Below are 27,761 nucleotides of genomic sequence, written 5' to 3' on the forward strand. Positions count from 1 at the left end.
TGGGGTTTTGTCAGAGTCCAAATGTTTTCCATCCCTCCTGGAGAAAGCGCTCACCTGCTTTAAAGGGCGTAAATCTGGCTGAGTCAGCAAACGAGATTCACAGCAGGGCTTTAAAAACAAACATTGCGGTCTGGAACCTGCTTTGTAGGAGACAAACAGTTTGGTCCGGTAGGTGGCCCGTTGGGCTGGCCCTTGAGTGATGTGGGCAAGTGACTTTTGGGTTTCTGGGCTCTGCTTCCTTTGGGGGAGGTCAGTGGAAGAGGAGCTGTGCTCCCGCAAAGCAGCAGCTGTGGGGCTGGGCACCCGGGTGGGCATCCCACAGCGGCACGGACGGTGCCCAGGGGTGTTTAACAGCTATAATTAACCAGTGAAAAAGGCATAGGTTTGTCAAAAGGGTGATGGGAAAAACTCCGGCGCGGGTTCCTAGCTTCTCTCAGAGCTTGCCGTCTTTGTCACTGTTTGGACAGAAGAGCAGTAGATTTTTTTTGTCCCATCCCTCGTGGTGTTACACGCTGTTGACCTCAGCTGGAGATCCAGAGGGCCAGGAGCTTGCAGGGTTGGAAGTGGTGTCTCTTTCTGGTGCTGTTGCGTTGTCCCCCATCAAGGCCGAAGGGTTTCATTTGTCTGTAAGTCACGCAGGAGCCATTGCTCCAGCTTGCCCAGCTCCCTTCGGCTTTCCAGCGTTCTGGTAACTGGGAAATCGTTTCTTGCCTCACTCTCCTGGCTTGAGGCACAGTCCTGTCCACTGTGGGTTTGTCCCACGCAGGGAGCAGGGCTTCTGGAGCAGTAAATGCTGGGTTGTTTTTTTTTCCTGCTACTTCTCCCATCAAAATTAGGTCATTGGTTTGGCTTTTCCATAAAGACTTTCTCAAAACTCCCCATTTCTGTTTTTTTCCCCTCTCCCACTCAGGCAAGCTTTGTTCTCTTTCCCAATCCGGGCCGGCCTGAGAGAGAGCATCTTGCTCCCCCCTAATTTGTAAATAATTTAATTATGATTCAGCTCTTCCAGTGAATTGTGTGAGGCCCCGGGGGTAAGCAGCACCCTACCAAAGGTGACCTGCCAGCGTGTAACCCCGGCCAGTGCCTCTCCACCAGCAGCTGAAGAGCCGCCTTCACTGTTCCTGGGACAATTTTTCAAAGCACTTCTGAAATCACACTGGGATATTCCCTATCCAGGGCGGGGACGGAAGAATTTCGTTCCCCCTGGACGTAGAAAATCTCTTGCCATCTGGTGGTTTCCAGTGTCTCGTCTCTTGGATTTCAGTCACTGGGAGAAAGGAAGTTTTCAATTTTGCGGAAATACTTTGGAAAACAATCTTTTTGTGGGTTTGGTTTTTTTTTTTTTTTAGGGCTGGTTTGTTTGGGTGTTTGTTTTAATGGCAAATATTGAGTTTTCAGGAGCTTCCATTTCTTTTTTTTTCAGGTTTCTTGAAAACCATTTCTTGTTTTTTTTTCAGGAACTTGGATGTACATGATCTTAAAAAAAAAAAAAAAAAAAAAAAAGGACTTGTTCCCCAGGGGTCAGTACTGGGTCTGGTCTTATTCAACATATTCATCAGCAGCCTGGGTGAGGGGACAGTGTGTACCCTCGGCACGTTCGCTGATGACACAAAACTGGGAGGGGTGGCTGACACACCAGAGGGCTGTGCCACCATCCAGCGAGACCTGGACAGGCTGGAGAGCTGGGTGGAGAGAAACCTAATGAAGTTCCACAAGGGCAGGTGTAGGGTCCTGCAGCTGGGGAGGAATGACCCCACACACCGGTACGGTTTGGGGGTGACCTGCTGGAGAGGAGCAGCTCTGCAGAGATGGACCTGGGAGTCCTGGTGGACAAGTTGCCCAGGAGTCAGCAATGCACCCATGTGGCCATTAAGCCCAACGGTCTCCTGGGGCGTGTTAAAAAGAGCGTGGCCAGCAGGTGGAGGGAGGTCATCCTCCCCCTCTGCTCTGCCCTGGTGAGGCCACATCTGGAGCACTGCGTCCAGTTCTGTGCTCCTCAGTTCAAGGAGACGGGAACTACTGGAGAGAGTCCAGCGGAGGTTACAAAGATGATGAGGGACTAGAACATCTCTCTGATGAGGAAAAGCTGAGGAACCTGGGGCTGTTCAGCCTGGAGAAGAGCAGACTGAGAGGGAATCTCAATGCTGACCAATATCTAAGGGGTGGGTGGCAAGAGGATGGGGCCAGACTCTTCTCAGTGGTGCCCGGTGCAATGGGAACAAGCTGGAACACAGGAAATTCCATCTGTACGTGAGGAGGAACTTCTTTCCTGTGAGGGTGGCAGAGCCCTGGAACAGGCTGCCCAGAGAGGCTGTGGAGCCTCATTCTCTGGAGACATTCCAAACCCACCTGGACATGTTCCTGTGCAACCTGCTCTGGCAGGGGTTGGACTGGATGATCTCCAGAGGTCCTTTCCAACCCCATATCATTCTGTGGTTCTGTGAAATGGAAACCAACACAAAGTAACGAGCAAAGAGAAGGGATTCAAACTAACACAGAGGAATAGCTGAAGTTGGGAAACCCTCCCATTTCATACCACTCTGAAGGTTGCTCTTTGCTTGCAAAGCAAGGAGTGCTAAAAGGTTGTGTGATGTGAGTCCTTGGCTCCATCGGATCAGACCCAGCGACCGTTTCCATTTGTGATTTGCTAAATGAACCTTGATTCCCGATGTCGTTAGCAGTGCAGGGCTTCAGAAGGCTGTCGGAAACTCTCCTGTCTAAACTGTTTTAAAAGCGGTAGAAAGGAGTAACGGGTTGTGGTTTTTATTTGCAGTATGAAGTGAAGGCGCCCGTTCCCTCGGCGTGCTTCAGGAATATCTGCAAGCAAATGGCAAAGATGCACGAAGCTATATATGATCTCCTTCCCGAGGAGCAAACGCAGGTGGGTCTTCTTTGGGAGATTCATGTGATGCCGCTCTTGGAATCGATAACAAGAGAGACTTTCTGCTTTGTCTTGGTGGGGGGGAAGTTCTTTTCTGAGCCTTTGCGAAACCCACAGATGTGAAAGGTGTTGGCCGCAGTCACGCTCAGACAGCGTGGTCTGAACCGAAGCGGTTGGATGTGCAGGGAGAAGGATTAGACACGGGGAAAAGAACTGAGAGATTCCAGTTCCGGAATTTTTGAGCTGCGTTTTAATGTCCTGGAGAGGCAAGTCTTCAGTTCGGGAATTGGTGCTCAAATTCTACACCAACGGCAGCACTTCGGGGCTCGAGCGCGGCCCTTTGAGGGGAATTCTGCTGCGACGCTGCTCAAAGTCTGTGGCTTCTGAAGGTCCCTAGCTGCGTCGTGCAGCCAAACTGCGCCGCCTGTGCTTTTTCAGTACTTTTGCTGCAGTTGCTGCTGCCGCGGAGTTGTAAATGGAAGGACAGGCAGGACTGACGCCGTCACTGGACACACCGAGCTGCAGTGTTTCTCTTTTGCACTTAATTAACCAGTCCCTTCACGCTGTTTTTCACGCTTTCTCTTGGGGGGGGGGGGGGGGGGGGGAAGGACTTTTAAGTGGTTATAGTACAGGAAAGAGGTTGTTTTTTGTTTTTTTTTAATCTTCTATCCTAAATACAAGTCGCTGGGTGCTTCAGACAACAGGGAAGGAAAATTCGTGCTCCAAAGAATGTGTCCTCTAAGTGGAACCCGTAACAGATAGGAGAGGGTGTGCCCCGGCCTGGGTGTTATCATCTGTTGTGTGTGGCCAGAAAGATCAGGAGGCGGAAAGATTGGCAGAAGGGGAAAAAAAAAAAAAAAATCACAGGAATTGCAAAAACAATCCCAAAGGGTCGTGATTGATGGCGTTGGCGTATTGACTGATGGTGTGTTTCCTCTCTGCAGGCAGTGACGCGAGCGCAGGGACTGTCCCTTACTCTCCTTCTCTGCTTTCTTCCAGATGTTGTTTTTAAGAATTAACGCAAGCTACAAACTTCACCTGAAGAGGCAGCTGGCCCACCTCAACGTGGTCAACGATGGAGGACCTCTCAATGGGTACGTTGGGACACTTTGGGGTTGGTTGGTTGTTTTTTACCGCTTAATTTTAAGGAAGCGGGGTTTGTCTCCTGCACACGAGTCGTGATTGTGGAACGCAGCCACGCTCTGTGGTTGGGAATGTCCCGTTTTGGAGCTTTCTTGCAGGAAAGGCTGTGACTTGTGCCTTCCCGTCCTAACTAGGAGTGCCATCAGCTTGCTAACAGGTGGCATCTCCTGGGCTTCCTTGGTTCCTGGATGGCTTCTTCTCCTCTTGTGTAACAGCAGCAGCCACAGTTTGATTCGCAAAGAAATTGCATGATGGGTGAAGCGGTTTGGAACTGTGCATGATGACTTATGGCGCTAGCAAAGGAAAAATAGGGAAAAAAAAAAAAAAAGTGGTATTTCATGCGTGTAACAGGCAGCTTCTCCACAGAAATTGTTTGATTTGAAAGGGAGATGATGCTGACGGAGCTTTTCCCCTTTCCTGCTCCAGCCCAACCCTCCGTCACCAAAACAGGTCGGTGGTACCTCTCCTGAGTGTCCCACACCTCCCGGGAAAGCCTCCAGCCTCAATCCTGCTTTAAGTTGGATTTTTTTCCCCCGAAACGTTGGGGTTTATAATTGTTCTTCGTCACCCAGGGATGTTCATTTGCAGCGTGGTACAGGTGCCATTTAGTCGGCCTTCCTGCAGGCAAGGGGGAATTGTCGTGGGTTGAAGAAGCCAGAGAAGGAAGTTTATAAAAAATTATGGAACGAAGAGTTTTTTCTTCCTGTCCAATTTATTCTTACGTTTCCTGCTTCAGCTCTTTTGAGAGAGTAGAAGGATGAATGAAGCTCGTTTGAGATGGTTTTCTGTACTCATCCCATTGCCTTTGGTGTTTGGGAAGGTATTTGTGAGCCCACGAACTCGCTGGAACGAGAGCACCCGGAGCGCGTTGGGGCAAGTTTCACCACTGGGGTTTCTTGCCCAGCGCCCTTATTTTTTTTGCCCCTTATTCTTGCCCCTGCCCTTATTTTTTTTCTGTAACGCTAGCAAAAAAATCCAGGTGTGGGGTTCCTGGTTAATTTTTTTACACTGAAAATACAACTTTTCTGCCTCCGTCTTGCTCCTTTCCAACTGGAACCACCAAGATTTTGTTTCTGTTATGACAACGTTTGAGGGATTTTTAACTCCGTGTAAATGTTACAAACGATGTTGCCATTTGCTTGCTTTTCCATTAACCTTCTAGAACACAAAAGCTAATTAATAATAATTGCAACCATTCGTATTTTAAGTTGCGATGGGAGCAGGGGTGTAAGTCGGGATGAGCCTTAGGATTACAGCGAGGGAATGGAAGTTCTAGGTGCCCGATTTATTTTTATTTTTGAACTCGTCATTTGATTTCTGTAGACCTGGCTTTATGCCTGGCGGTACCGGTGTGTACTCCGTGCGTACGCCGTCACTCCCGTGAAACCTGTCACCTCCAGAGCACAGAACTTCCAACCCGCGTTTCAAACACCTAACGGCAGGCGCAGCATCTGACCCTGCGCTGTTGGAATCGTGTGTCCAGAGCCTGGGTTTTTTTTCCTGCATCTCCTGGGTGGGTGGGGGGGGGATGCAATCCCTCGTGGTGGGAGGGGAGCTCGCTCATTTTCTCCCGTGTTTCCCTGCAGGCTGGTGACTTCAGACGTAGCATTTTACACTGGAAACCTTCAAGCTCTGAAAGGCCTTAACACCTTAGACCTAAACATGGCTGAGATTTGGGAGCAGAAGAGGTGATGACGGTCCAGGGGGAGCGGCCGCTTGGCTCTGACAACAGACCGACTTTCTTCTCGGCAGCGCCGCTGCCGCTGCCAGGTGAATATTTAAGCCCAGAGTCCAAGAAAGGGCACCATTGACAGTTGGGGGAAAGGAGAGGCAGAGGGAGCCGTGAGGAAGCCCCATCGTTCCCGTGTCCTTTGGCAAGAAAAACAAGCGATCAGCTGTCTGTGCAATGGGGGGGGGGGAGAGGAATGTTTGGGGGTTTTTTTGGTTGGGGTTTTTTGTTTTGTTTTGTTTTTTTTCATTCTCTCTGGAAACAGACTCAGGTTTCTTTGGACCAAATCCAAAAGAACACACATAGCTGTAACACAGCTGTAGTTGTCTAGAATGCTCTGTATATCTTTATATTAAAAAGATGGCTTTGCATTTCTTCTAGTGCAATGAAATTCACACGGTGTCCCACCTTATTTAATGACAGTACAATCCCAGAAGCTTGCGGTCGGAACTCTGTAGAAAAAAAAAAATGTGTTTCTTTCTCTCTCTATGAAACAGATGCTGTTCTAAAATTTTATTTTTTTACAGAACTTTATATAAATAAATGTCTTTTGATTGCTTGCATATAGGATTCAGCTTTGTTAGGGAGCAGTCCTGTTTCAGGGGATTTCTCGCAGCGGAAATTAGGATTTTTTTTTTTTTTTTTTTTTTTTTCTAATAAACTGTGGGTTGACTGAAGCCATGACCAGCGGGATGGAGCTGAGGAAGCATCCCCATTAGCGGCGATGAGGTGACAGCGGGCTGCTGGTGGCATCAGAAGGCAGGAGAAAGGCAGGTGTGGGGTTGGCTTCCCCCAGCAGGGTAAGGGACGAGGACAAAAACCAAGACGAGAGGAAGCCACAGAAAACACAGGGCAGGAAGCATTTTAAAAGGTTTTTAGGCTCCTTCTAAAAGGTTGCACCATTAAGGAAGGTGCAACTGAAATTAATTAATCAAAGAGGGTTTGTGGTTTTTTTTTTAATACTACATTTTAAGATGCCTGTGTCTTTCGCCATCCCTGGGGTTTCCTTCAACCGGCCACACTGAGCTGGGAGCGTCACACGCGTCCAAATAAAGCTCTGAAATCACAGTTGTTTTTAAAGACCAACTTCTTTAATGATACATCCCAGTGTTATACTAAGCTTATAAAATAAAGTCATCTGCATGTAAATACAAGAGAAACATTAAGAAATCAATAGTGATGGGGACAGGGGTTTCCATTCCTGTACAAATTTAGAAATGACTCGAGAGAAGATAAATTAACATACATGGCTGGGACAATATGGACATGGGTGTAGTCAACATGATCCATTTATTGGGGGGAAAAAAAAACAAAAACACCAAAAAAGAGGGCAGATCAAGGATTAAGATATTACCAGGAGATCCAGTCTTAAATGGGATGTGAAAAAGCAAACACCACACGTGGATACTGAGGCATTTTTCTCAAGTATTAGATTCTTTGGGTGAGTTTGGAAGAGCAGCGGTTCCTGTTCCCGCAAGACAGAGCTGGAGGTACCGCCGCCTCAGCGTGCGGGTGGGGTGGGACGGGACATCCCGCTGCAGGGATGGGAGGGGGATGCAGAGGGCTGGAGCCTGGGGGAGTTGTGAGCCTGTGGAATACGGGGGGGGTTTAACAGCCCCTTGCGCAGCGGTGAAACTTTTGGGTTTTCAACGGTGCCTGCCACTGATACTTCATAAAAAGCCACCGGAGTAGCCGATGGCGGTGTCCCTCCTGTGCTGCTTCACAGCTCGATTTCTGCAGTTACAAGCAATTCCAAACTACTGGATGCGAGAGGTGTGAGCTCTCCACGTCTTAGCAAAGGAGATCTGTCCATCTTGCCTCAAGACAGACAGTATTGCACTTCAAGGTTGTATTAACTGAGTTACGGAATCTCTTTAAGGACTGAAGCATTACTTACGCACATCCATTGCGTTATGTGTGTCTGCTTAAAAAGATAAGCGAGAGAAATTAATTTTAAATTAATACTGCAGGGTACTGTGAAGATGACGAAGCATAGGCCCTCTGTGTACTTAGAATTCTAACGCTTAAAAGGTTCTTCCTCCGTCTCGAGGCTGTCTCTGGCGCCAACTCAGTGGTCCAGGATGCGCAGGTTTCCAGACACGATTTTGTTCTCTAGTAGCGCTCCAGCCGGGATGTCGATTCTGTCCCCATGATTGGCGATGATGATAACCGTTCCCTGGATTTACAGAAAAGAAAAAAAGAAGCGTTTAGAAACCCTAGACCTGGCCTGAGCGAGAGCAGCGGGGACTTGCTTGAGGACCAGTCAGTAACACAACCCCAGTCTGGAAGCATTTAGTTGTTTTGCTTCTGCAGAGACTTTGTTTCCACCCCTCACTCCCGGAAAAGTTTTAAACAAGCAATATTGGAAACACCATCAGAACCAGCCTACCAGGCACCGGAGACTCTGCTGGGAACGGCCAGGCCCTAGGGAAGCATTTGAGAGGGAAAGCAACTTGCTCGGCTTCAGCAGATTAGATGAGAGCTGGGGAAGAACTTCTTTGCTGTGAGGGTGGTGAGAGCCTGGCCCAGGTTGCCCAGAGAAGCTGTGGCTGCCCCATCCCTGGAGGGGTTCAAGGCCAGGTTGGAGGGGTCTTTGATCAACCTGGTCTGGTGGGAGGTGTCCCTGCCCAGGGCAGGGGGTGGAACTGGATGGTCTTTAAGGTCCCCTCTGACCCAAACCATTCTGTGATTCTATGAACATTTACTAATAAACTGGGAAGTCCGAATTGATGAGAAGGGAACTGTGGCTGCAAGGCCAGCCCGGGAGGTGAGGGGGTGCCCTGAGTGCCTCGGAGAGCGGAAGGACAAAGATGTACACAGTGTTTTGAACACGGAATCATGGAGTACGTGGTGCTTCCAGATTTGAAGATGAACATCAGCCTTCAGTGGGACTACACGGAGAAGCAGCTCTAGCAGTAACACCTTGCCCTCCCCCTTAAGGGTCAGTCTCTGCCTCTGCGAGCCTTGGGCCAGTGAAGGCACCGCCTTAGGCGGGACCGATGACCAAGGAGCAGCCCAATGACACACTCACCTTTAATGAAACATTCTTCCCAAATGTAACATCACCGGAAACCGTGAGATGATCCAGCTCCAGCATATCTGGAATACTTTCAAACCTCCGCAGGTAATCTTGAACCTGGCGGAGAGAGGAAAGGAGAGAGAGAGAGAGTTTAAAAAGCTATTTGTGGCTTGTAGTTGGTATTCTAACAGCCCAAGGGTTCTTTACAAAGAGCAAAAGGGAACGCCCAGAGAGGCAGAGGGAGCTAAACCTCACTTTTAACTGATTTATTGAATCAAAACTCGGTCCATAGCAAAGAGATAAAAAAAACCGAAGCGCGATTACAGGAGTTTACCTTTGTGAAAGAACTTCCCAGTTTGACAAGAGGCACTGTTGGAAATTCCCGCTTCTCGCTCATGGTTAGAGACCCAGCATTAAGGCTGTACAAATTCGACATCACCAGCAAGAGGTCTGACGTGGTCTTAACAGGCAGAAAACGGCTACGAGGTACGTTTATCCCCAGAGAGTTCTCAAAACTCTTAATGGCGGCACCAACGGCCGTCTCCAGCTGGATAACGTTCAAGCCTCCGTCCAGCGTCTGGAAGAGAAAACTGGCGTAAACACAAACCAGCAGGAAACACCACTGGGAACCAGAGAGGAGCCTCCAGTCCCAGCTCTGCCTTTACCAACAGAGCAGCTCCTTGTGGAAGGCAGCGCTCCCTGTTCAGTTGTCCGGAAACGAACCAGTTCTTTTGAGTCCATTTCCTCTAAAACCTTTCCAGCCAATTTACCTTTGGGTTAACGATGATCTCCATGTCAATAGCGTTTTTCTCTTGCAGCCTTTTGATCGCGGACAGGGCGATCCACAGATTGTTGGTGTTGAATATTTTGAATTTGGACACGGACTTGAATTCATCCACGTGCGCTTTCGGGACCTGAGCGATCTCCACCAGCCTCAGCTTGTTCTCGTACTGCGTGAGCGTGCCGCCCTGCCCGGGGCAGAGAAGAAGTTTTAAGTCCCGTTCACGAGACCGCAGAGAAACCTCTCCCTCTCCCCAAACAGACGCACCAGTTTGTTGGCATTTAAAGTTGAACCTCAGCGAAAACACGTTACTACTGGGTTACTAATTACAGAGTTCGTTTACAGTACAGCCACAACCATCGAACAATGATGTTTCAGCACTCAGAGACAGTTAATTCTTGTCATTAAAGTTGCTGAGAATCTTTCACGAGCACTGCTGTTGTCAAAAGTCACCTTCAGCAGCTCTTTGCTAAATGACAGAGCAAAATCTAAATTAAATCTAGCAGCTCTGCGTTCACGGCACCTGCTGGAGAAACGAGCGGTACTTCAGTAGCCTGGACTCTATTCTTACAGAGCATTTCTGTGGTTTTCTAGGGCTAAGTGAGAGCTTTCTTAATATCTAATGAATCCAGAGAAAAGCACGTTTCCTCCCCATCCTCATATTTAAAAGCATAGAGGCAAAGTCCAGGCAAGTGACAAATTACTGCAGGTGAGAAGTATTTGACATGTGCCACAACCATCTGACAAGTTGTCAGACCTGGACTTTGTACCCAAAAAAAAAAAAAAAACCCACAAAAAAAAAGAAAGGAGCAGGAACAGGCTGGCAGCCACACCAGGCCCAGTTGTGCAACACACGCCTTGACGCTACTGTCCCCAAACTTCTCTCCCACCCCGGTGACAGTTTGGGGAAGGGAGGGAGGCTGTGACTCACACCCTGGGTTCAGTAACAGGGCAAGCCCCGGCTGTCCTCATCTGCTGCCGCCCAGAACCTAGAGCCAATTTGTTCCGTGAATTCGAACTTCATAAACTTGCTGATTTTGTGTGTCTCAAATTAGATGGCAGCTGATGTGTTAAACGGTGCCTGAAGTAGCTGCAAGAAGATTTAACGCATGCCTGGATTCACGCACAGGGAAGAGAGGCTGAGATTTTCACCAACAACACGCCAGGCATTCAGACAGATGCGCCCAACCGTCTCCCGTTACCTTCACATCCGCCCTGGTTTTGTTGGTGACTTCCATGACAAATTCACAGCGTTTGCCGTTGGGTGGGTTCATAAGGTGGTTAAGAATGTAAAGGTCCACAGTGGCACCCAAGTTATCTATATTGGATACAAAAATATATTCCTTCCCCTCTGCGATGAGGTTGTCCAGCAGACCAGAGTTATAGAAACTGGCGTAGATGTCTCCATGGCCCGGGGGGTACCAGCACTCCGTGTTCTCTCCTGAGTAAGAAACATCCTTGGCTATGGGCAGCAGAGTTTCCTTGTTAATTCTGGGATACCTGGGAAGACAATGGGTTTCGTTAAGGTCTCACCGATGTTGGACTAGCGTAAAGCAAAACACAAAGCAACAGTAAAGGTGCAACCACATGGGCTTTTTCATCCAGCTTTTGAAGCTCTGCTTTCTAGAGCAGTGTAGTGAATTGAAAGACCCATCCAAAAATGCTGAGCTCTCCGTGAGAATCACAGAATCACAGAATGGAAGGCTGGAAGAGACCTTAAAGACCATCAAGTTTCACCCCCTGCCCTGGGCAGGGACACCTCCCACCAGACCAGGTTGCTCCAAGCCCCCTCCAACCTGGCCTTGAACCCCTCCAGGGATGGGGCAGCCACAGCTTCTCTGGGCAACCTGGGCCAGGCTCTCACCACCCTCACAGCAAAGAAGTTCTTCCCCAGATCTCAGCTCAATCTCCCCTCTTTCAGCATCAAACCCTTCCCCCTCGTCCTATGGCTCCCCTTCCTGATCAAGAGTCCCTCCCCAGCTTTCCTGGAGCCTCTTTAGGGACTGGAAGGGGCTCCCTGGAGCCTCCTCTTCTCCAGGCTGAACACCCCCAACTCTCTCAAGTGACAGATGGCAGTCCCTCATTCAAGGACTAAAAGGCACAGTTCTCAGACTGTGCTGTAAAACAGCTTTCCTCAGGCAGGTTCAGAGCACGCCAAGCACGGCTCTGACATCATCAGCCACGTCAAAGTTCGTTCCTTACCAAGAACATTCTCCTTCCCTCCGGAGCCCAAGCAAATTCTGGAATCAAGCAGCTGGCATCCAGCACACCATTATTCAGACACTTCTTAGAAACCGTCCTCCCTCTCCCCCCTCCCTAATGTTAATTAGCTGTTAATTAAGCCTTTGGCTCTGCTTAACACCCTGATGTTTTAGTCTTTCAAAGAGACCCAAAGGAAGAGACTGAACGTGCGCATAGAAGACACTGTTGCCACCTCAGCACCTCAAACTGTTTGGAACATGGAGAAACGCAGGCGAGTTTTTCCCTTCACCCCAAGCAGAGAGTTGGTTTGGGTTTTTTTTTTTTTTGATACCTGCTTTGATTAAAAGTATATATCTTCACACGGCTGTGACTGTATTTCTGCAGGATTTTCTTAGTGTCGTCATCGGTGTTGAAGGAATTCATGAGAACCAGAGGAACATCGGTGTTGTAGGATTTGTTTAAATGCTGAGATGGGAAAGAAACAGTAAATTCAGCATGCGTTATTAGCTTTAACTTCTGACACCTAAGATTTGGGGAGAAAGAAATTGGATAAAACAGACTGGAAATAATAAATGCATGAGGTGAAAGATGCGCTTATGCTGACAGGAAGAATAATAAATCAGGTAAAGGAAAGCAAATCCTTCTAAGTAGTAAAGATAAGGCCCACATTAATTATTGTAGAATTAATCTTTGTTTTCAAATCTGCATCAAGATTTGAAATTTGAAAAGCACGACACCACAAAGTGATTATTTTAAATTTAGGCTACTGTTGATTCCAAAAGGCATGTTTTTCCTCAAATTATTCAAGCCTGTCAGGGTGAAGCTTCAAAACCTTCTCTGCAGAGGAAGCACTTTGGAGCCTCCTGGGCAGGCTGTGAGATGGACAACAGTATCAAGGGTACAGAGTGGATGAAGTGTCACCATGAGAACGACTTGGGAATCTATAGAATGGAGCTGAAATACACAGGAGCATTTCCATGCACACAGCACATCAAAGGGAAAAAACCAGAAAACGTGCCAGCCTTCCACTGAAAATAAAGAGTGTGCAAAAAAATTGATACTTGGTTGAGTTTTAAGCTTTGTGAATCAGATTGCCCTCGTCCGCTGGGGAGCGTTTGGGATCGTTAACCTCCGGTGTTGGGAGACTCTCACAATGACTCTTTGGAGAAAGCACCCACAACGCCCCGGGATGAGGACGGCATTAGTTGGGTATAAGTTTAAAGTCTGCTCTAGAGCTGTCTGACATGCACAGGAGAGTCACCCCGAACAAACACCACTGAGGCAAAAATTGTCAGAGCTCCAGAAACTATGGAACAGGCACACCCGATTTCCTCCTCTAATGACCTTCTCCAATCATCTGCTGCAAGAGGAATGTTCTGCCTTAAAAACATAAGCTGAAATGTCCTCTCTCAGCACCAGCAGCTGTTATTCTCTGTTACTTTTCTTTCCTCAGAGGAAAATGCCAGTGATCGTGTCCAGCATGAAGAGTTTTAACTCAACAAGGAATTCGGAGCTGCTGTGAAGAGTTTTGTTCAAAAAAAAAAAGCTTGAAAAAGCTAAACTTCAAACTTGCACCTGGAGGAGAGAGAGCCAAGCCAGCAGTTAGTCAGGCCAGGCCAGCTCCACGATTTGATTGCTCGAGTTCCTGGACACGATCACCACGGTCTGAAAGACACTTGGGCTAACAGCTGTGGAGCAGACGGAGCTCCATCGCCCATCACTTCCATGCCCTTCCCTTCCACTAGCCCTCATCTCCCTTGTTCTTTTGGGAAGCCTCCCCAGGGATCTCTCTTACAAGGTCATACAGGAGAAGCTCAGTGTGTCTCGGTTCCTCCAATGCAGAAAGAAAAGCCCCGTGAAAAGTTACCTCAATCTGCTGAACTGTCAGATCCAAGAAGGTGTTCTCATTCCGCACCCCAATAAGGCTTTTGGGGCCTTTACAGCCCATGCTTGTGCCCAAGCCACCATTGAGCTTCACCACCACCAGCTTGTTCAAGACAGAAGCGATGTTATCGGGCAGCCCCCGGGCCTTTATCTTCTCATAGGGCTGGATCTGTGAAAACAAACGAAGCAAGCAATCAGATGTTTGGAAGGAAATGGCTTTCTTCTAAAAACCTTCACAACTTAAAAAACTTCACAATGGGCACAAGTTGGAACATAGGAGGTTCCACTCGAATATGAGGAAGAATTTCTTCACGGTGAGGGTGACAGAGCCCTGGAACAGGCTGCCCAGGGAGGGTGTGGAGTCCCCTTCTTTGGAGATTTTCAAGACCCGCCTGGATGCAGTCCTGAGTAGCATTCTCTAAGCAATCCTGCTTCAGCAGGGGAGTTGGACTAGATAATCTACATGGTCCCTTCCAACTCTAAAAATTCAGTGAAATTCAGTGAAAATTTGGCAATAATACCCCCATTTATTTATATCATTTCTCAGACTTAAGAATATTTGCAAAACGAGTCTACAATAATTTGATTTCTTACGATACAAATAACCCGGCTTGTTACTACAACCACCTCTTTTCTCGAGGAGTTCTATAGACTGTGTGGTGCCGGTCACAATCAGCTTCCTCCAGCTGAAGAGCTGTCTCTGCCTGCTCCTCCAGGTAGGAGGAACTGACTGGAGGATGAAGAGAGGTGAGGAAGAAGCCAGCCCAGTTATGCCACCTCCCACAGCCCTCCTTATGTCCTGCAGGAGAGCGGGTCACCATGTGCGCCATCCAGCAGATTTTTGGGGGTTTTTTTGATACTTTGCTCCAAGGTTGTCAGAGGCAACATTCTTGGCAAAAGGCTGGTTCTTTGACTCAGTCTCAAACAATTTCCAACTACTAGTCTGATAGAATAATTCATCTCTCTCGATAGCAGGCCACAAAGTGGAAGAGAGATCCTAGTTCTTATCCTGCTATTTGCAGGAAGGGTTCATCCAGCTCGCATTGCGCCTTGCAGAAACTCTTCTGCCTTGCTGGCAGCTGTACCCTGCGGGTTTAAATCCAGAGCATGGGCTACGTTCTCTGGAGAAGAGAAGGTTCTGGGGAGCCCTTAGAGCCCCTTCCAGTCCCTAAAGAGGCTCCAAGAAAGCTGGGGAGGGACTCTTGATCAGGGAGGGGAGCCACAGGACGAGGAGGAAGTGTTTTAAACTGAAAGAGGGGAGATTGAGATGAGATATGGGGAAGAAACTCTTTGCTGTGAGGGTGGTGAGAGCCTGGCCCAGGTTGCCCAGAGAAGCTGTGGCTGCCCCATCCCTGGAGGGGTTCAAGGCCAGGTTGGAGGGGGCTTGGAGCAACCTGGTCTGGTGGGAGGTGTCCCTGCCCAGGGCAGGGGGGTTGGAAGCAGATGATCTTTAAGGTCCCTTCCAACCCGAACCATCTTATGATTTGGGGCTAGGGATGGAGAGCAAGATCGGGCTGGTCATGACAGAGTGCCTGGCATTAGGCATCGCTCCTCTCCTAATCCAATGCACCTAAATCACAGAAACAAAGGCAATGATAAGTATCTTGCCAAAACTGTTTAGAGCAAAATCAATACAATTGTCCTTTCGGCTGCCTTTCTCAAGACTTTCTTGAGAAGAAAAGCCCTGGTGTTTCAGTGCTGTGTGCATTCTAGCAGCAAGAAAAGGATTCCAGTTCTGATAAGGGGTGTGTAAGATCCCCAGCTGATTTCCAGAAACAAATACATACAGAGTAGTTTTCAGAACGGTGTTTGCTCTGGGCAAGTCAGGCTGGGGTTCAAATGGAAATTTGCATTGTACCGGAACAAGAGTCACATTTCTCATTCAGATGTGGGGGTTAGAGCGGAGAGTTTGCACAATTCCAGCAGGCCACAGGCAGCAGAGCGGAGCAGTTCCCTCACATTAAGGAAATTCTGCCTTACGCAGGATCTGGAACGCTTACGGTATATATTTAAAGACAAGATCGCTCCACAAGTTACTGCATAATGATTAACTAAACTCTCAAACAGTGGAAATTGGCCCAGGAGGAGCATCGCAATGCAACTGCTTTAATTCATTCCGGTTAGAAAAATTTCCCCATGCTTAAGATGTATACTCCAAAAAAGTGATGAATTTAACTTGAAAGCCCCGCTTTCTCACAAAAATATTTTTAACTAATACGAAGACGTTAAATATAAGAATAGCACCAGGTTGATTCCTTGCTTGAAACACTCTAGCTGTTGAACATTAAAAATATATGTCAATGTTGTGACTTAATTTGTGGTTCGGTGGGCAGTGTTATGGGGGAACACGACAGATTTCAAGAGTTTTGTGATACATACCCGTCATAGCAACTAAAATTATGAGGTTTGACAAGCAAGCCCGGCAATTACTTTTTTTAATGCCATTTTTCAAAGCTGCAAAAACGCCAGGAACTTTGCTGCTTGTTTCTAGCAGGTGCTAGGGTTGCAGGTACCCCCAGACTATGCTGATCCCAGGAGAAGAGGTAACACCCAGCCCTCCTCGTGACTCTGTACTAAGATTTAACCAACGCGTTAAAGCTAGAAGTGTTTCCATCTGTGTGCTCTTAACCAAGTTCTTGCATTCCTCCCCACCAAGTAAGTTCACCCTAAACTCTCCTTCTCCAGGTTACAAAAGCAGTAGAAGTTCCCTGCGTCAAAAACCCCAAGCCAGCATTCGCAGGTAAAGAGCTCCAGGAGTAACGCACAGACTATCCTAAGCGTGAAGTTATCGTCGCATTCAAGATAAATACAATTTCACTTGTAAGAATGAATGAAAAGGAAAACCTTTTGCGTTTTAAGCTACCACTTTCTGGCTAAGTCACAGCTGCAGACATGGTGGTTAAACAGTTTTCCTTTCCCTATTTTAGCAGGCCGGAAGGTAACTGTGGAGTTATCACGGCTCAGGCAGCAAGCAGTGACACAAGTGCTGCTGCGGGCATCTGCTGATAGTAAGCTCTCCTTTGAGAAAGAAATGAACTGATTAAGCAAAGCAGGTGATGTTGGCGTGGTGCTTCTCATCTCTCCTGCAGAGAACGCACACCGTGGAAACAACGAGCACACAGATTTGTCAGTAAAATCTCCGTGTATCAATAAAGGATAAGAGAGTGGAAATTTTGCCAGTCAAGGCTTTAACTTGAACACTAACCTTCAGACAAGCAGAACTTTTGATCCCTGGAAATTTAGCTATGTCACCACAATTTGATTCATGCACCCAAGAGAGAGTTTTCACACAAGGTTTCAGGGGGGTCCCAGCAGTTTGACAGACAGTGTCTCCGTTTCCACTTTGTGTCGTAAGGTTATGAAATAAAACACAACACTAAACACAGTAATGCAGGACTCGAGTGACCCACCTACAAAAGTGCACTAAATCAAAACAATTGCTGGGGATTTCTGCTACCCGGAACTAAGAATTAAAAACAGGCTCCTTCCTTGTTAACCAGCTGGTTAAAAACAGCTCTCCAATATCCCTTCATTAGAAAAGCTGACAGCTTTAAATGTGTGGCTTCACTGATAACTTCGCAACTTGTTATGAATAATTTATGCAAATTGCTATTACAGACCAGATACCTTTCAATAATGTATCTTCGTTGGACCACTTTGTGCTAGGTGCAACACGGTAAAGTCTCCCCATTCCAGCTTTCCCCTGCGAGGGTGTGACAGCGTTTGTTTTAGGCAGAAAGGTTCTTTATCTGGTAGTATCAAGAAATTAAACAACTGTTCTAATCACAAACACATCTTCACAATTAGTCACACGGTGCTTAGAGATAAGGGGATGGCGCCATGTATGACTCCAAGAAACACAGACAGGGTACAAAATACTGTGAGCAGAAGGGAAATACTCATCCATTTTTGCCTTGCTGTTTTCTCTCTGTGCCCTCGCCCGGATCTGTGGGTTACAATCTCTGACCAACTGCAGCCTTTTCCCACTCTCCCTTTTCGACCCCAAACCCCGGTGCAGCCTCCAGATGATGAATTCTTCTCAACTGCATCATCCAAAGAAGACAGAAGGTGGAAATAAGTAAGGAAAGAGACAGCCGAGGTTGGTAAGAGAGGTGGCGGTGGAAGATAAGGTGAGAGCTAGAAATGAATGGAGTCCCAGGGCAGAGGGGGAAAAGACCCTAAACCAGACCTGAAATAACAGGAAATAAATCAGTTTTCCAATATGCAACTCCACTACCAGGCTCAGGCAAGAGACTTCACAGAAGATCACAGCGATGCCCGGTAACACAAGTGTAAAACCAGTACCTCTTAGTCAAACATTCCTCTCTGCATTTTAAATTTAACAGCAGCATTTTGGAGGCATCTCCACAGTCCTACTTTGGCAAAGGTTTAAAAGATGCGTAACTCAGCAAGAGCAGCCAAATGTGGCTCCAGAGCAGTTCAAGTCCAACTGAGCCCCGGGATAAAAGCCCCATCAGGGCGCAGCCCAAAAATACCTGGATCCAGCCCTACATGCAGGTCTGCCCTCACCACGAGTTCCTCCAGCAGCACCTGCCCTTAGGTCTCTCTGAGGTAAGGCTTTTAACAGATAATTATTATTTTTTTTTGGAGTTTATGCCTGTAAAGTTGGGAGCTCAGCATCCCAAGAGATCTACAAAATAAGTTTCTTTGGCTGTTTAGGCAGCAATCTGTTGTTGCGCATCTTTTAATGCGGAGGATTCATTCATAAAGCCTACACAACCCACAAAAAATATTTTAGAAATGTTTAACTATACTCAGACTTTTGGTAAATAAACAGCAACATCTGCACTTGTTATGTTACATGGCGAAGATGTGAAACACCTTGAAACAAACCAGTAGCTGTTGATTTTCTTGGTTTTGAAGTGGCACGTTCTCAGTATCACAGATACACAACACACTGGCCTTGATGTTTCCTGCTGCCCAAAGAGGTGAAGAGGGAACAGAAATGGGTCCAATCTCGGAATGGTTGTGCTGTTTCTACAGGGCTTGTGCTCTCCTTCTGCCACACCAGGAGTGGTGGGAGGTGGACGACTGGAAAAGGCAGGTCAACAACAGCAGCTTAATAAGGAAGATGAGCCATGAGGTGAGAAACAGGACTCGGCCACCTGCGAGGTCTGAAGGAAATATCTCTCTCCCTGCTCAGCACAGGAAGGACATGGACCTGTTGGAGCAAGTCCAGAGGAGGCCATGGAGATGCTGGGAGGGCTGGAGCACCTCTGCTGTGAGGACAGGCTGAGAGAGTTGGGGGGGGTTCAGCCTGGAGAAGAGAAGGCTCCGGGGAGACCTTAGAGCCCCTTCCAGTCCCTAAAGGGGCTCCAGAAAAGCTGGGGAGGGACTCTTGATCAGGGAGGGGAGCCGTAGGATGAGGGGGAAGGGTTTTAAACTGAAAGAGGGGAGATTGAGATGAGATATTGGGAAGAAACTCTTTGCTGTGAGGGTGGTGAGAGCCTGGCCCAGGTTGCCTAGAGAAGCTGTGGCTGCCCCATCCCTGGAGGGGTTCAAGGCCAGGTTGGAGGGGTCTTTGATCAACCTGGTCTGGTGGGAGGTGTCCCTGCCCATGGCAGGGGGTTGGAACTGGATGATCTTTAGTGTCCCTTCCAACCCAAACCATTCTATGATTAGCAATGGCAGGAGTCTACATTTCTCTAGGCACTCTCAAATACTGTTCTTCCTCCGCCACAAGTGGAGTTTAATCTCTACGGCCCTGAGCTGTGTTCACAACACCCAAAGGTTACTAAGCTACTAATACTTGTCGCTTGCATCTATCCTGGTTTGCAACATAATTCTGCCGCACGCATAAACAACTGCTGAAAGAACACCAGGGTGAGGTGGTTACTAAGTTGGGGCAGCCGTAGCAACCTGGATAAACATCATGTCAAAGCCATTTTCTAAATACTCACATCTACCCATCTCAAAAGGGACCATTTCAGATGGCTCGCACAAGCACTTTATGTTACAGAGGAACACTACAGCCCTTCATCGGGAAACTTATGACTGGCAACAGTTATTCTCTCTTAAGACAGAGAAAGCTTTCAAGTCTGCAGAGTTGTTTTATTTATAAAACTTAGCTGAGTAGCTCATTTCTTCCAGGAAGTAAGATGCAGAGAACTAGGAGACTAATATTTAGGGGAAAAAAACCCCAAAACACAACCAACCAAGCAAAACAACTGAACATATATGTACAGGGCTTATCATAGATGCATATGCTGTGTTCGCACACACACACAAACCTGCTCTTTGAACTAGAGAAGCTCTCTGGAAAATACGAAGAGATGACAGTAAATAAGGCCTACAGAGTCAGCTGCTTCAGGTATGAGGAAGTGGGAAACAGATTATACATACAAAATCTTTCCTTAGTTGGACAAAAAGGCCAGATTATGAAGTCTGAGCAAAGGGAAGCTTGCATTGTAATCCTCACAACAAGCAAATAAAAACTTTATCACTCACGTAACCGTGCCTCAAGGGATTGCCAATCAGCTCCAGCTGACCTGAAAACATCACTAAACACTGGAGGCTGATGGACCTTGTCACCAATAAACCCAAAGTTCCTGCATGGCAATGCCCTCCGTAAAACAGACGCAACTGACCTAAGCAAAACACCACACAAAGACAGCAGCAACAACAGCTCTAGCAATTAGTTATCAGCAAGCAGTTTTGCAACCAAAAAGGGGCACACGCTAGACTGGTCTTGTATCTGCGGTGCCTGAGCATCCCCAGACGTCTCTGCTCATGCGACACAGCACATCAGCGCGACTGAAACAACACCTGCCGAAGGGAGGGCAGCAGCACCGCCTGCACCTATCAGAAAGTCATCTGTTAGAACAGCATCCACTGCACTTTCATACAATCACAGAACAGTTTGGGTTGGAAGGGACCTTGAAGAGCATCTCATTCCACCCTCCTGCCCTGGGCAGGGACACCTCCCACCAGACCAGGTTGCTCCAAGCCCCCTCCAACCTGGCCTTGAACCCCTCCAGGGATGGGGCAGCCACAGCTTCTCTGGGCAACCTGGGCCAGGGTCTCACCACCCTCACACAAAAGAAGTTCTTCCCAAGATCTCAGCTCAATCTCCCCTCTTTCAGTGTCAAACCCTTCTCCCTCCTCCTATGGCTCCCCTCCCTCATTAAGAGTCCCTCCCCAGCTTTCCTGGAGCCCCTTTAGGGACTGGAAGGGGCTCTAAGGTCTCCCTGGAGCCTTCTCTTCTCCAGGCTGAACCCCCCCAGCCTGTCCTCACAGCAGAGGGCCTCCAGCCCTCCCAGCATCTCCATGGCCTCCTCTGGCCCCTCTCCAACAGGTCCATGTCCTTCTGATACTGGGGGCTTCTTTCTGTGTGAAGTCTTCAGCGCTCCGTAACAGGACCATGTGGCAAACAAGCCAACTTCATCTGTTGCCACACATCACTGCCTCGTGCAGTCCAGAGCAGGACGGCTGCCATGCACCCTCATTGCCATGAGCCTTTTACTGAGGCTATTAGGAATTAAGCAGGTGCAAGGGAGAGAATCTGAAGGTCATGGAGGGCAGTAACGCCTGGATCAAAGCCACAGCTTCAAGCTGAGCTGTAGCGACAGGTTCGCACGTCAGATCTGCTCATCTACTCATTGTCCAGAGGACAGGACAAGTCAAAGGAACCTTTAGCAGAATGGGACTTTCTTCATTTGAGATTTATTGCTAAGTGGAAGCTGTGGGAGGATGGAGAGAGGAAGGATGCAAAGAATTGCACTATTCCATTTCTAGCTGGAAACTACACCATTTTCACCAGTCACGCCAAGCTCTCACAAAGGGAATTTAGACCTTACAACAGCTACGGCCATGTTAGAGAAGAGTGAAAGAGGCACATTCTATAAGCTTGAGGTAAAATGATTTTCATGCAGAAGAACTCAAAGTCCTTTGCATCTCATGCACTCCTTTCCTTCCTTTGACCCTTCTTTTCCATTAAAAAGGAGACTACATACAAGAAAATCCTTTAGCAATCTTCTAGATACTACGCACGGATCTTTGCTACGAGCAGGTTTGCAGAATGTTAATATGCAAAAATCAAACAGAACTGGAGCTTTTTGATCTAGTGCAATCCCTCTCTTATTCCAAATGCATATCCGTTCAGGAATACCATCTGTTCCTAGTTAGTGCATTCTATCCACAGCTCGTTTATTCTGCTGTATTTTCAAAAGGAAACATGCAGAATAAATGAGAGAGGCAGGACACGGATATAGCATTTCAGGGTTGCAGGATGCATCTGAACAAACTATAGAAGGTAAAAGATCCTGAAGGTTACCAGCATGGATTTATCAGAAAGGCAGGGACAGCTGATACAGCACAAGGGCTCATGAACGCAGGAACTGATGGCAGATATCCCATTCCAAGTGCACGCTGAGAAGAATTAACACACATGCACACATTCTCTCAGTTCTTATCTAAAGAGACTTTTGCCCAAACTACCAAGCAGTTGTTTGTTTCCCCCCCCCCCCCACTCTGTAACTACGCTGATCCTTACGATACCCCTACCCACAGACCCTGACCTCCCAAAGTAACTGAAATTAGTGACTCAGGGGCAAGGTAGCGACACGCTGTCGATATAGGATTGCTCCCAACAGACCCCACACAGCGCTGCCATTTCACAGAGTACACAGGCAGGAACTTCTTTCCAAAGTTCCTAGAACTTTTCAGGAAGAAAAGTGTGCAAAAAAAGCAGAATCTTGCTGTGTTTAGCCAGCAACAGGGATTGTGTTCGGGCTGGGCAGACACTCTTAAGCACAACCATTCTTCTCATTAACAAAGAGATGGTAAACATCAATTTTAATGTACTGAAGATACAGCAGAAAGCTTAACAAACGATTCCCTACTAACAGGGTCTACAGCAGTTTAGACTTGGTGCTGGGCACAGTTAGGATGTAGTCACATTTCTCTCCCTTGCTCCCTGCTATCACTTCCCCGCCACTTTAAGGTCAACACCCCTCCCAAATGGACTTAAAATATTTAGGTTTGAGCTTTAGCTGGTGGGATGCGAGTCACACCCACAATGTTCAGAAGCTGTCTGAAAAACCAAAAAAAAAAAAAAAAAAAAAAATGATTTCACCTTTCAAGTCTCACTACGTTCTTCTTACATCACTCGTAACATAGCTCTCCAAAAAGATGAATGTCTGCCGCTCAGTTCAGGGCCAGACTGCCTCAAAATGGTTTCCTTTTGCTAGAGTGCCAACTACTCTTTCATATCTTCGCTATCATGCCTGAAACTCGCTGATGCAGAAAGCTCCAAGTAAAATCCTGATGAAGTTAAGGGTTCCATCCAGGCCCTCCATCAAGGATTTAAGTTCATCGGATGTTGCCTCAGCTATGACACAAAATTTATAACTCAGCCTTGCTCAACATTTCAGTTTCTTTTGGCACAGGCATTGGAAATGACAACTTGGCAGTGAAGCCCTGGATTTTGAAGGGTCTTTTAATTCAGAGAATAACAAATGTCAAGAACTCAAATTCAAGCAGGATCCTCACAGCATCAGGACTGCTGGAAGCCAGTGCTACCGTCTAGCAGTTCCAGTCATGAGTAGACACTAATATGCAGAACTACCTCATCACCTATGAGCATAAGAAGTGCTCCACAGTAATTAAAAAAAAAAAAAAAAAAAAAAAAATCAATCCTTGCTCTAAGGGTTTGGAACAGCAGACTTGACATTAAGTGCTGATGGGGAAATACTTCAGGAACAAAACCGGGCAGGAATGACATGGCTTACAGATGCATGACTACAGCGTTACTCATTCGAGATGTCTCAAAACTGTGGTTTGGGATTCTTTTAAGATGACACATCGAGCTTCTTTTGGTTTTGCAGACAATGTGACAGAAGTGATTTTCAGAACAGTTTGCATGAGGCAACGTCGGGAGTTTAACTAACAGATTTCAGAAGCATACTCCTACTGCAAGGGGGTTTGGAAGAGTTTGCCAAAGACAGACTAAATGAGCATCAGGGCTGTCATCATGCGTAGACTGGAAAGGGATACACCCCTATTAGTCAATATGTACTCACAGAACAACAAGGAAATATTTACTCAGCACCAACGGACAGTTTTAGAAACAGCACCAAGTGAACCCTTACAACCAGTTTCCAGAGTTGAAGATTAGGAAGACATTTGGCTTGCGAGTAAAAGCACGACATTCTTTCTTTTCCTTCATGATATAGTTCATTGAAACGACAACTTGAGCTGCAGACAAGAATCCAACCACTGGGGAAACAAAACCTCTAACAGACAAGCTCCTTTCACACTCACATTGCTTCGGATGCTCTCTCTACATCCTAGACGAGGTTTTGCGTTGCTGTTCTGAGGTTAATTTGATGACTGCAGTTCCCTCAAAGGCCTCCCAGCAGGACTCTGTGATTGCTTCCAACTCAAACAAACAGATCGCTGCAACCTACATCAACAGGATTAAATTACACTTGCCATGTCCACATTCTTTACCTCATCTCCTTGTTAACCAGCACTCTAAGTGTACTTTCTTCTCTGGAGACTCTAACGGTAATGGGTCCTAACTATGTCAGCGCTCACTGTAAGCTTTTGGACACAGGGAAGCAAAGCATCTGGAAGGAAAAAACAAGTCAAAGGTTTGCCAATATCATGTGAAATGGGTTCAGTCTTCTGTTACCATTGTCTTGGGCTTACAATTTGCTTGCCCATCAGTATGAGTTGTTACGCTGAAAACAAGGAGGTCAGGAATGAAATCTCCCATTGCAGAGAAAAACGCAGAACTATTACAAGACAATCACGCCGGTTTCAATTCACTGACAGGAGCCTTTACTTGTCAGTAGATGCTTCAGGAAAGAGTAAAAAAACTACACTCAAAGAACAAGTACAGTGGGTAACATATTAGATGACCCATGGAAGTCTGATCACAAACTCTGCTCCTGCACAGCACAGTCCCATGGCATTGAGCAAAAGCCTGAAACACCTTTCCCACCTCACCTGGAACTCAGAAGTACCTTACGTAAAATAGAAAATTAGAAGACAAATTAAATGCAATTAACTATTCATGAACTTTTAAAAGATGTTAAAAAAAGAGAAGCCACAACCAACTTCGGCACATTGAGTGCTTTTGGTTTCTTAATATATATAAATATATATACACAGGTGTGTATGTCTGTATCTATATATACACATGCACATACATACCTAAACACATACATTGAGCTCTACTAGGTATGGCTGAAACTTACACATGCCAGAATTCTCAGTGCTTTGGACTGATCAAGCAGCAAACCAATTCTCCAAAACAATCACAGGCAAATAAACCCACCCTGGGGAGAGCAGGTAGTTGCGTTCTAGGCCATGATACTTGTAGTGCAAGATTCTCAAAACCAGCTGAGCACCCCACCACCACCTCCTAGAACAAAAGCGTCTGGACAGGTGATTATAAATCACTTCTAAGATTACCAGCCATTACCAACCAACTTTCCAAACGGGTCTGGTGTGTACCATTCTCTGTGCCGTTCTAACAAGACCAGGAGGAGCGAACACCAAGTTTTTATAGCTACGAAAAGAAAAAACTCAACTAGAGCTGAACAAAAGCACTCAGAAAATCTGCATATATTCACAGGTGGATACCTGTCCTGAAGCACCCAGTACTGTGGTCTTTATTCTGAAGCTCTCCTAAAATTATCACTCTTTACCCCTTTCTGTTGTCTGTTCTTACCTATACTAGTTACACTGATAATTCTGGAATTCTAGTCTTGAATAAAACAATTTTTATCTATTAATTCCACAACTCATACTCCCCCAGCAAAGAATAATTTGGGAGAAGTTATGCTGCAGGTCTCCTGAAAAACGTTTCATGTAAGACACCTTTCACTTTCCACAGTATGTTCCCTACACGACTGACACATTAAAAAGGTGGTGGGGGCAGGTTAATACAAGCAGAGTTTGAGGTTGGCAGAAAAATGGAACTCTTGTGGTCAGCAAAAAAAGAAAAAAATGCTTAAGGCAAGTAAGTTTGCTCTCAGTTTCTGAGAGCTCTCACCCCACCTCCTGTCAGATCAGGAAGTCTCCAATTCATATTATCCAAGGAATCCTAAAGCAGGAGATATTTCTTATGAAGTGAAGGCAGGATGGAAGGACATTTGTTTGCTGGTATTTCCCCCTAGCTTTCTTCCATGACATTTATAAAGTATGATTATTTGATTTGGAGTTCATGCTAGGAAGCAAAATTTCCTCTAACATCATGCATGCATCTCACCCGAGCCAAAACAACACAATTTTGCAGGAATTTTACCGGTCCGGGTTTGGTTTTTTGCCTTTTAAGTCAAAAGTTGCTACACAGCTAAGGGACACAGATGAGAATGAGCCAGTGGAGGCCATAACAAATAAGAGAGATACTCTTTCTAATCTTGTTCTGCTTTCAGCCCTCTGTGACCTTAAGTTAGATCTTTGTCTAACTTCTTTTTTTTAAGCAACTTGCCTTGCCTGGGAATCTCCCATCAGTCTATTTCAGTGTCTCATCATAACCCTCCTATTTGACACTTGCTCCCAATGTCCTACCTGGTAATTTCAGTCCCTTACAGAACTCGAAAGTTTTTTTCTGCTGAAGGTGTCCAAAACTTTAAAAATAGACAATAGCTCACCCACACCACAAAGCAGCCCATTCACTGGCATCAAATTGCTGTCATTTAATCCCAGGCCTTATCTTGACACAGAGAAGAGTTTACTCCTTTCATTGTTGCAACTACCTTTTTACATATTTAAAAGACTTATGACTCCCCAGTCTCACCCCCTCTAGGCTAAAAGCAACCCCCTTTTCTTCAGCCATCCTTGTAAGTCACGGTACCCTAGAACTGCAATTTTTCACTTCTTTAGTCAAGGCGGATTTTTCTCCCCAAAGCAACGCTTCATTCAGTGTTACAGGACAGAAGAGAGACACACATCACATGTTTTTGAAGTTAAAAGAAAACACTCAACCTTGGAAAAACCCTAGACTTCCTCTAAAACGGCGTCATTCTTCAACGCTTTAGAGAGCGGCACTGCATCTGTTCTGGAAGTAACTGGACAGCCTGCCTTTCAGTTGGAAACAGAGCCTTGATTGAATCGCCACAGAGAGGCTAAGAGAAACCACAAATGTGTGAGGACAGAGAAGTCCCGCACCGGGAAAAGCAAGAATTCGTAGCACAACTACACCGTTAGTTATGCAAGAGTCAAAAGACAGCCTAGGGCCACAGATGAATCAATAAAATTTGGTTAGGTTTAATAGGAAGTGTTTATTTCAGTACTAAACAGCACTGAAAAAAATATTTAGTGCTTTTTCAGCAGCAGCTCAAGTGGCAGGTTATAAGTTATAACAACATAGCTGACATTAGAAAATTACACTCAAAAAACCCCCACAGTCAACTACTTGTTTCAGATTCCTCGCTTTTACTGAGCTGCTGTAGATTACAGAAGTTGTTAAGTGAGCTATATAACCCAGCCCACTTGCCATATGTCCCTTTCAAATTATTCAGCATACTGGATTGCTGGAAACGGTCTCATCCGAGAGGCACAACCTTCTTTCACTGGCAGGAGGGAAAGGGGAACAACAAGGGTCCTACCAGCTTCCCCTCTACCACAGGTTACTATTTACTCCAGAGAAGGTACCAAACAATAAGACAGCGCCTGTCCCATTTTGTTCCCCTGCTCAAAGAGCAGCTAACACAATAACACCAAAGAACTTGACACATACGTTAAGCAGGATCTGATGTTCGGGAACACGTACAACATATGTCAATAAGTAACTATTTTTCAGTTCGAATCCAAAGCATTGTCCTAGGTGATTTTACAGAACCACAGCAGTTGTATCCATTCTACGGGCCACGACATCATTTGCTACCAGTAGCAATTACCAGTTTTATGCTCCTTACAGACTGCCACTTCATTGCAACTTACAGAATCTTCCGGAGGTCTCTGAATCTTCCCCCAGTCCACAGATGGTCCCTTTTCTTGTAGGAATCTATGAAATAGCTTCTTAAATCCTTCCAGGTCCTTTTTAGTGTGCTACAAAGAGAAATGCATTAGTTAATGTGGTATTTAATGCATACCTATTCAATCACAGAAGCGTTCCTACAAACTTGAAGTACAATCTATTCACAAGAGT

At 46.5% G+C, this 27,761-nt stretch overlaps 2 protein-coding genes across 4 annotated transcripts in view; one reads left to right on the forward strand and one right to left on the reverse strand.

Annotated features, from left to right (window-relative positions):
* The window catches only part of VPS54 (VPS54 subunit of GARP complex), a 43,729-nt gene extending 37,414 nt beyond the window's left edge, over positions 1-6,315 (forward strand). For both annotated transcript variants that reach the window (XM_074150795.1, XM_074150796.1), the window contains exons 20-22: positions 2,774-2,881; positions 3,881-3,975; positions 5,611-6,315. In XM_074150795.1, coding sequence (XP_074006896.1) covers positions 2,774-2,881; positions 3,881-3,975; positions 5,611-5,716 — 309 coding nt within the window. In that variant the 3' untranslated portion in view covers positions 5,717-6,315. The remainder of the gene's footprint in view (positions 1-2,773; positions 2,882-3,880; positions 3,976-5,610) is intronic.
* Positions 6,316-6,830: 515 nt separating this feature from the next.
* UGP2 (UDP-glucose pyrophosphorylase 2) overlaps positions 6,831-27,761 on the reverse strand; it is a 28,037-nt gene continuing 7,106 nt past the window's right edge. For both annotated transcript variants that reach the window (XM_074150798.1, XM_074150797.1), the window contains exons 3-10: positions 27,554-27,661; positions 13,623-13,808; positions 12,087-12,220; positions 10,756-11,053; positions 9,543-9,740; positions 9,107-9,349; positions 8,785-8,889; positions 6,831-7,929 (exon numbers count right to left, since the gene is read on the reverse strand). In XM_074150798.1, coding sequence (XP_074006899.1) covers positions 7,822-7,929; positions 8,785-8,889; positions 9,107-9,349; positions 9,543-9,740; positions 10,756-11,053; positions 12,087-12,220; positions 13,623-13,808; positions 27,554-27,661 — 1,380 coding nt within the window. In that variant the 3' untranslated portion in view covers positions 6,831-7,821. The remainder of the gene's footprint in view (positions 7,930-8,784; positions 8,890-9,106; positions 9,350-9,542; positions 9,741-10,755; positions 11,054-12,086; positions 12,221-13,622; positions 13,809-27,553; positions 27,662-27,761) is intronic.

This window comes from Numenius arquata, chromosome 7, assembly GCF_964106895.1.
Source record: "Numenius arquata chromosome 7, bNumArq3.hap1.1, whole genome shotgun sequence".
In the NCBI taxonomy this organism is placed as follows: domain Eukaryota; kingdom Metazoa; phylum Chordata; class Aves; order Charadriiformes; family Scolopacidae; genus Numenius; species Numenius arquata.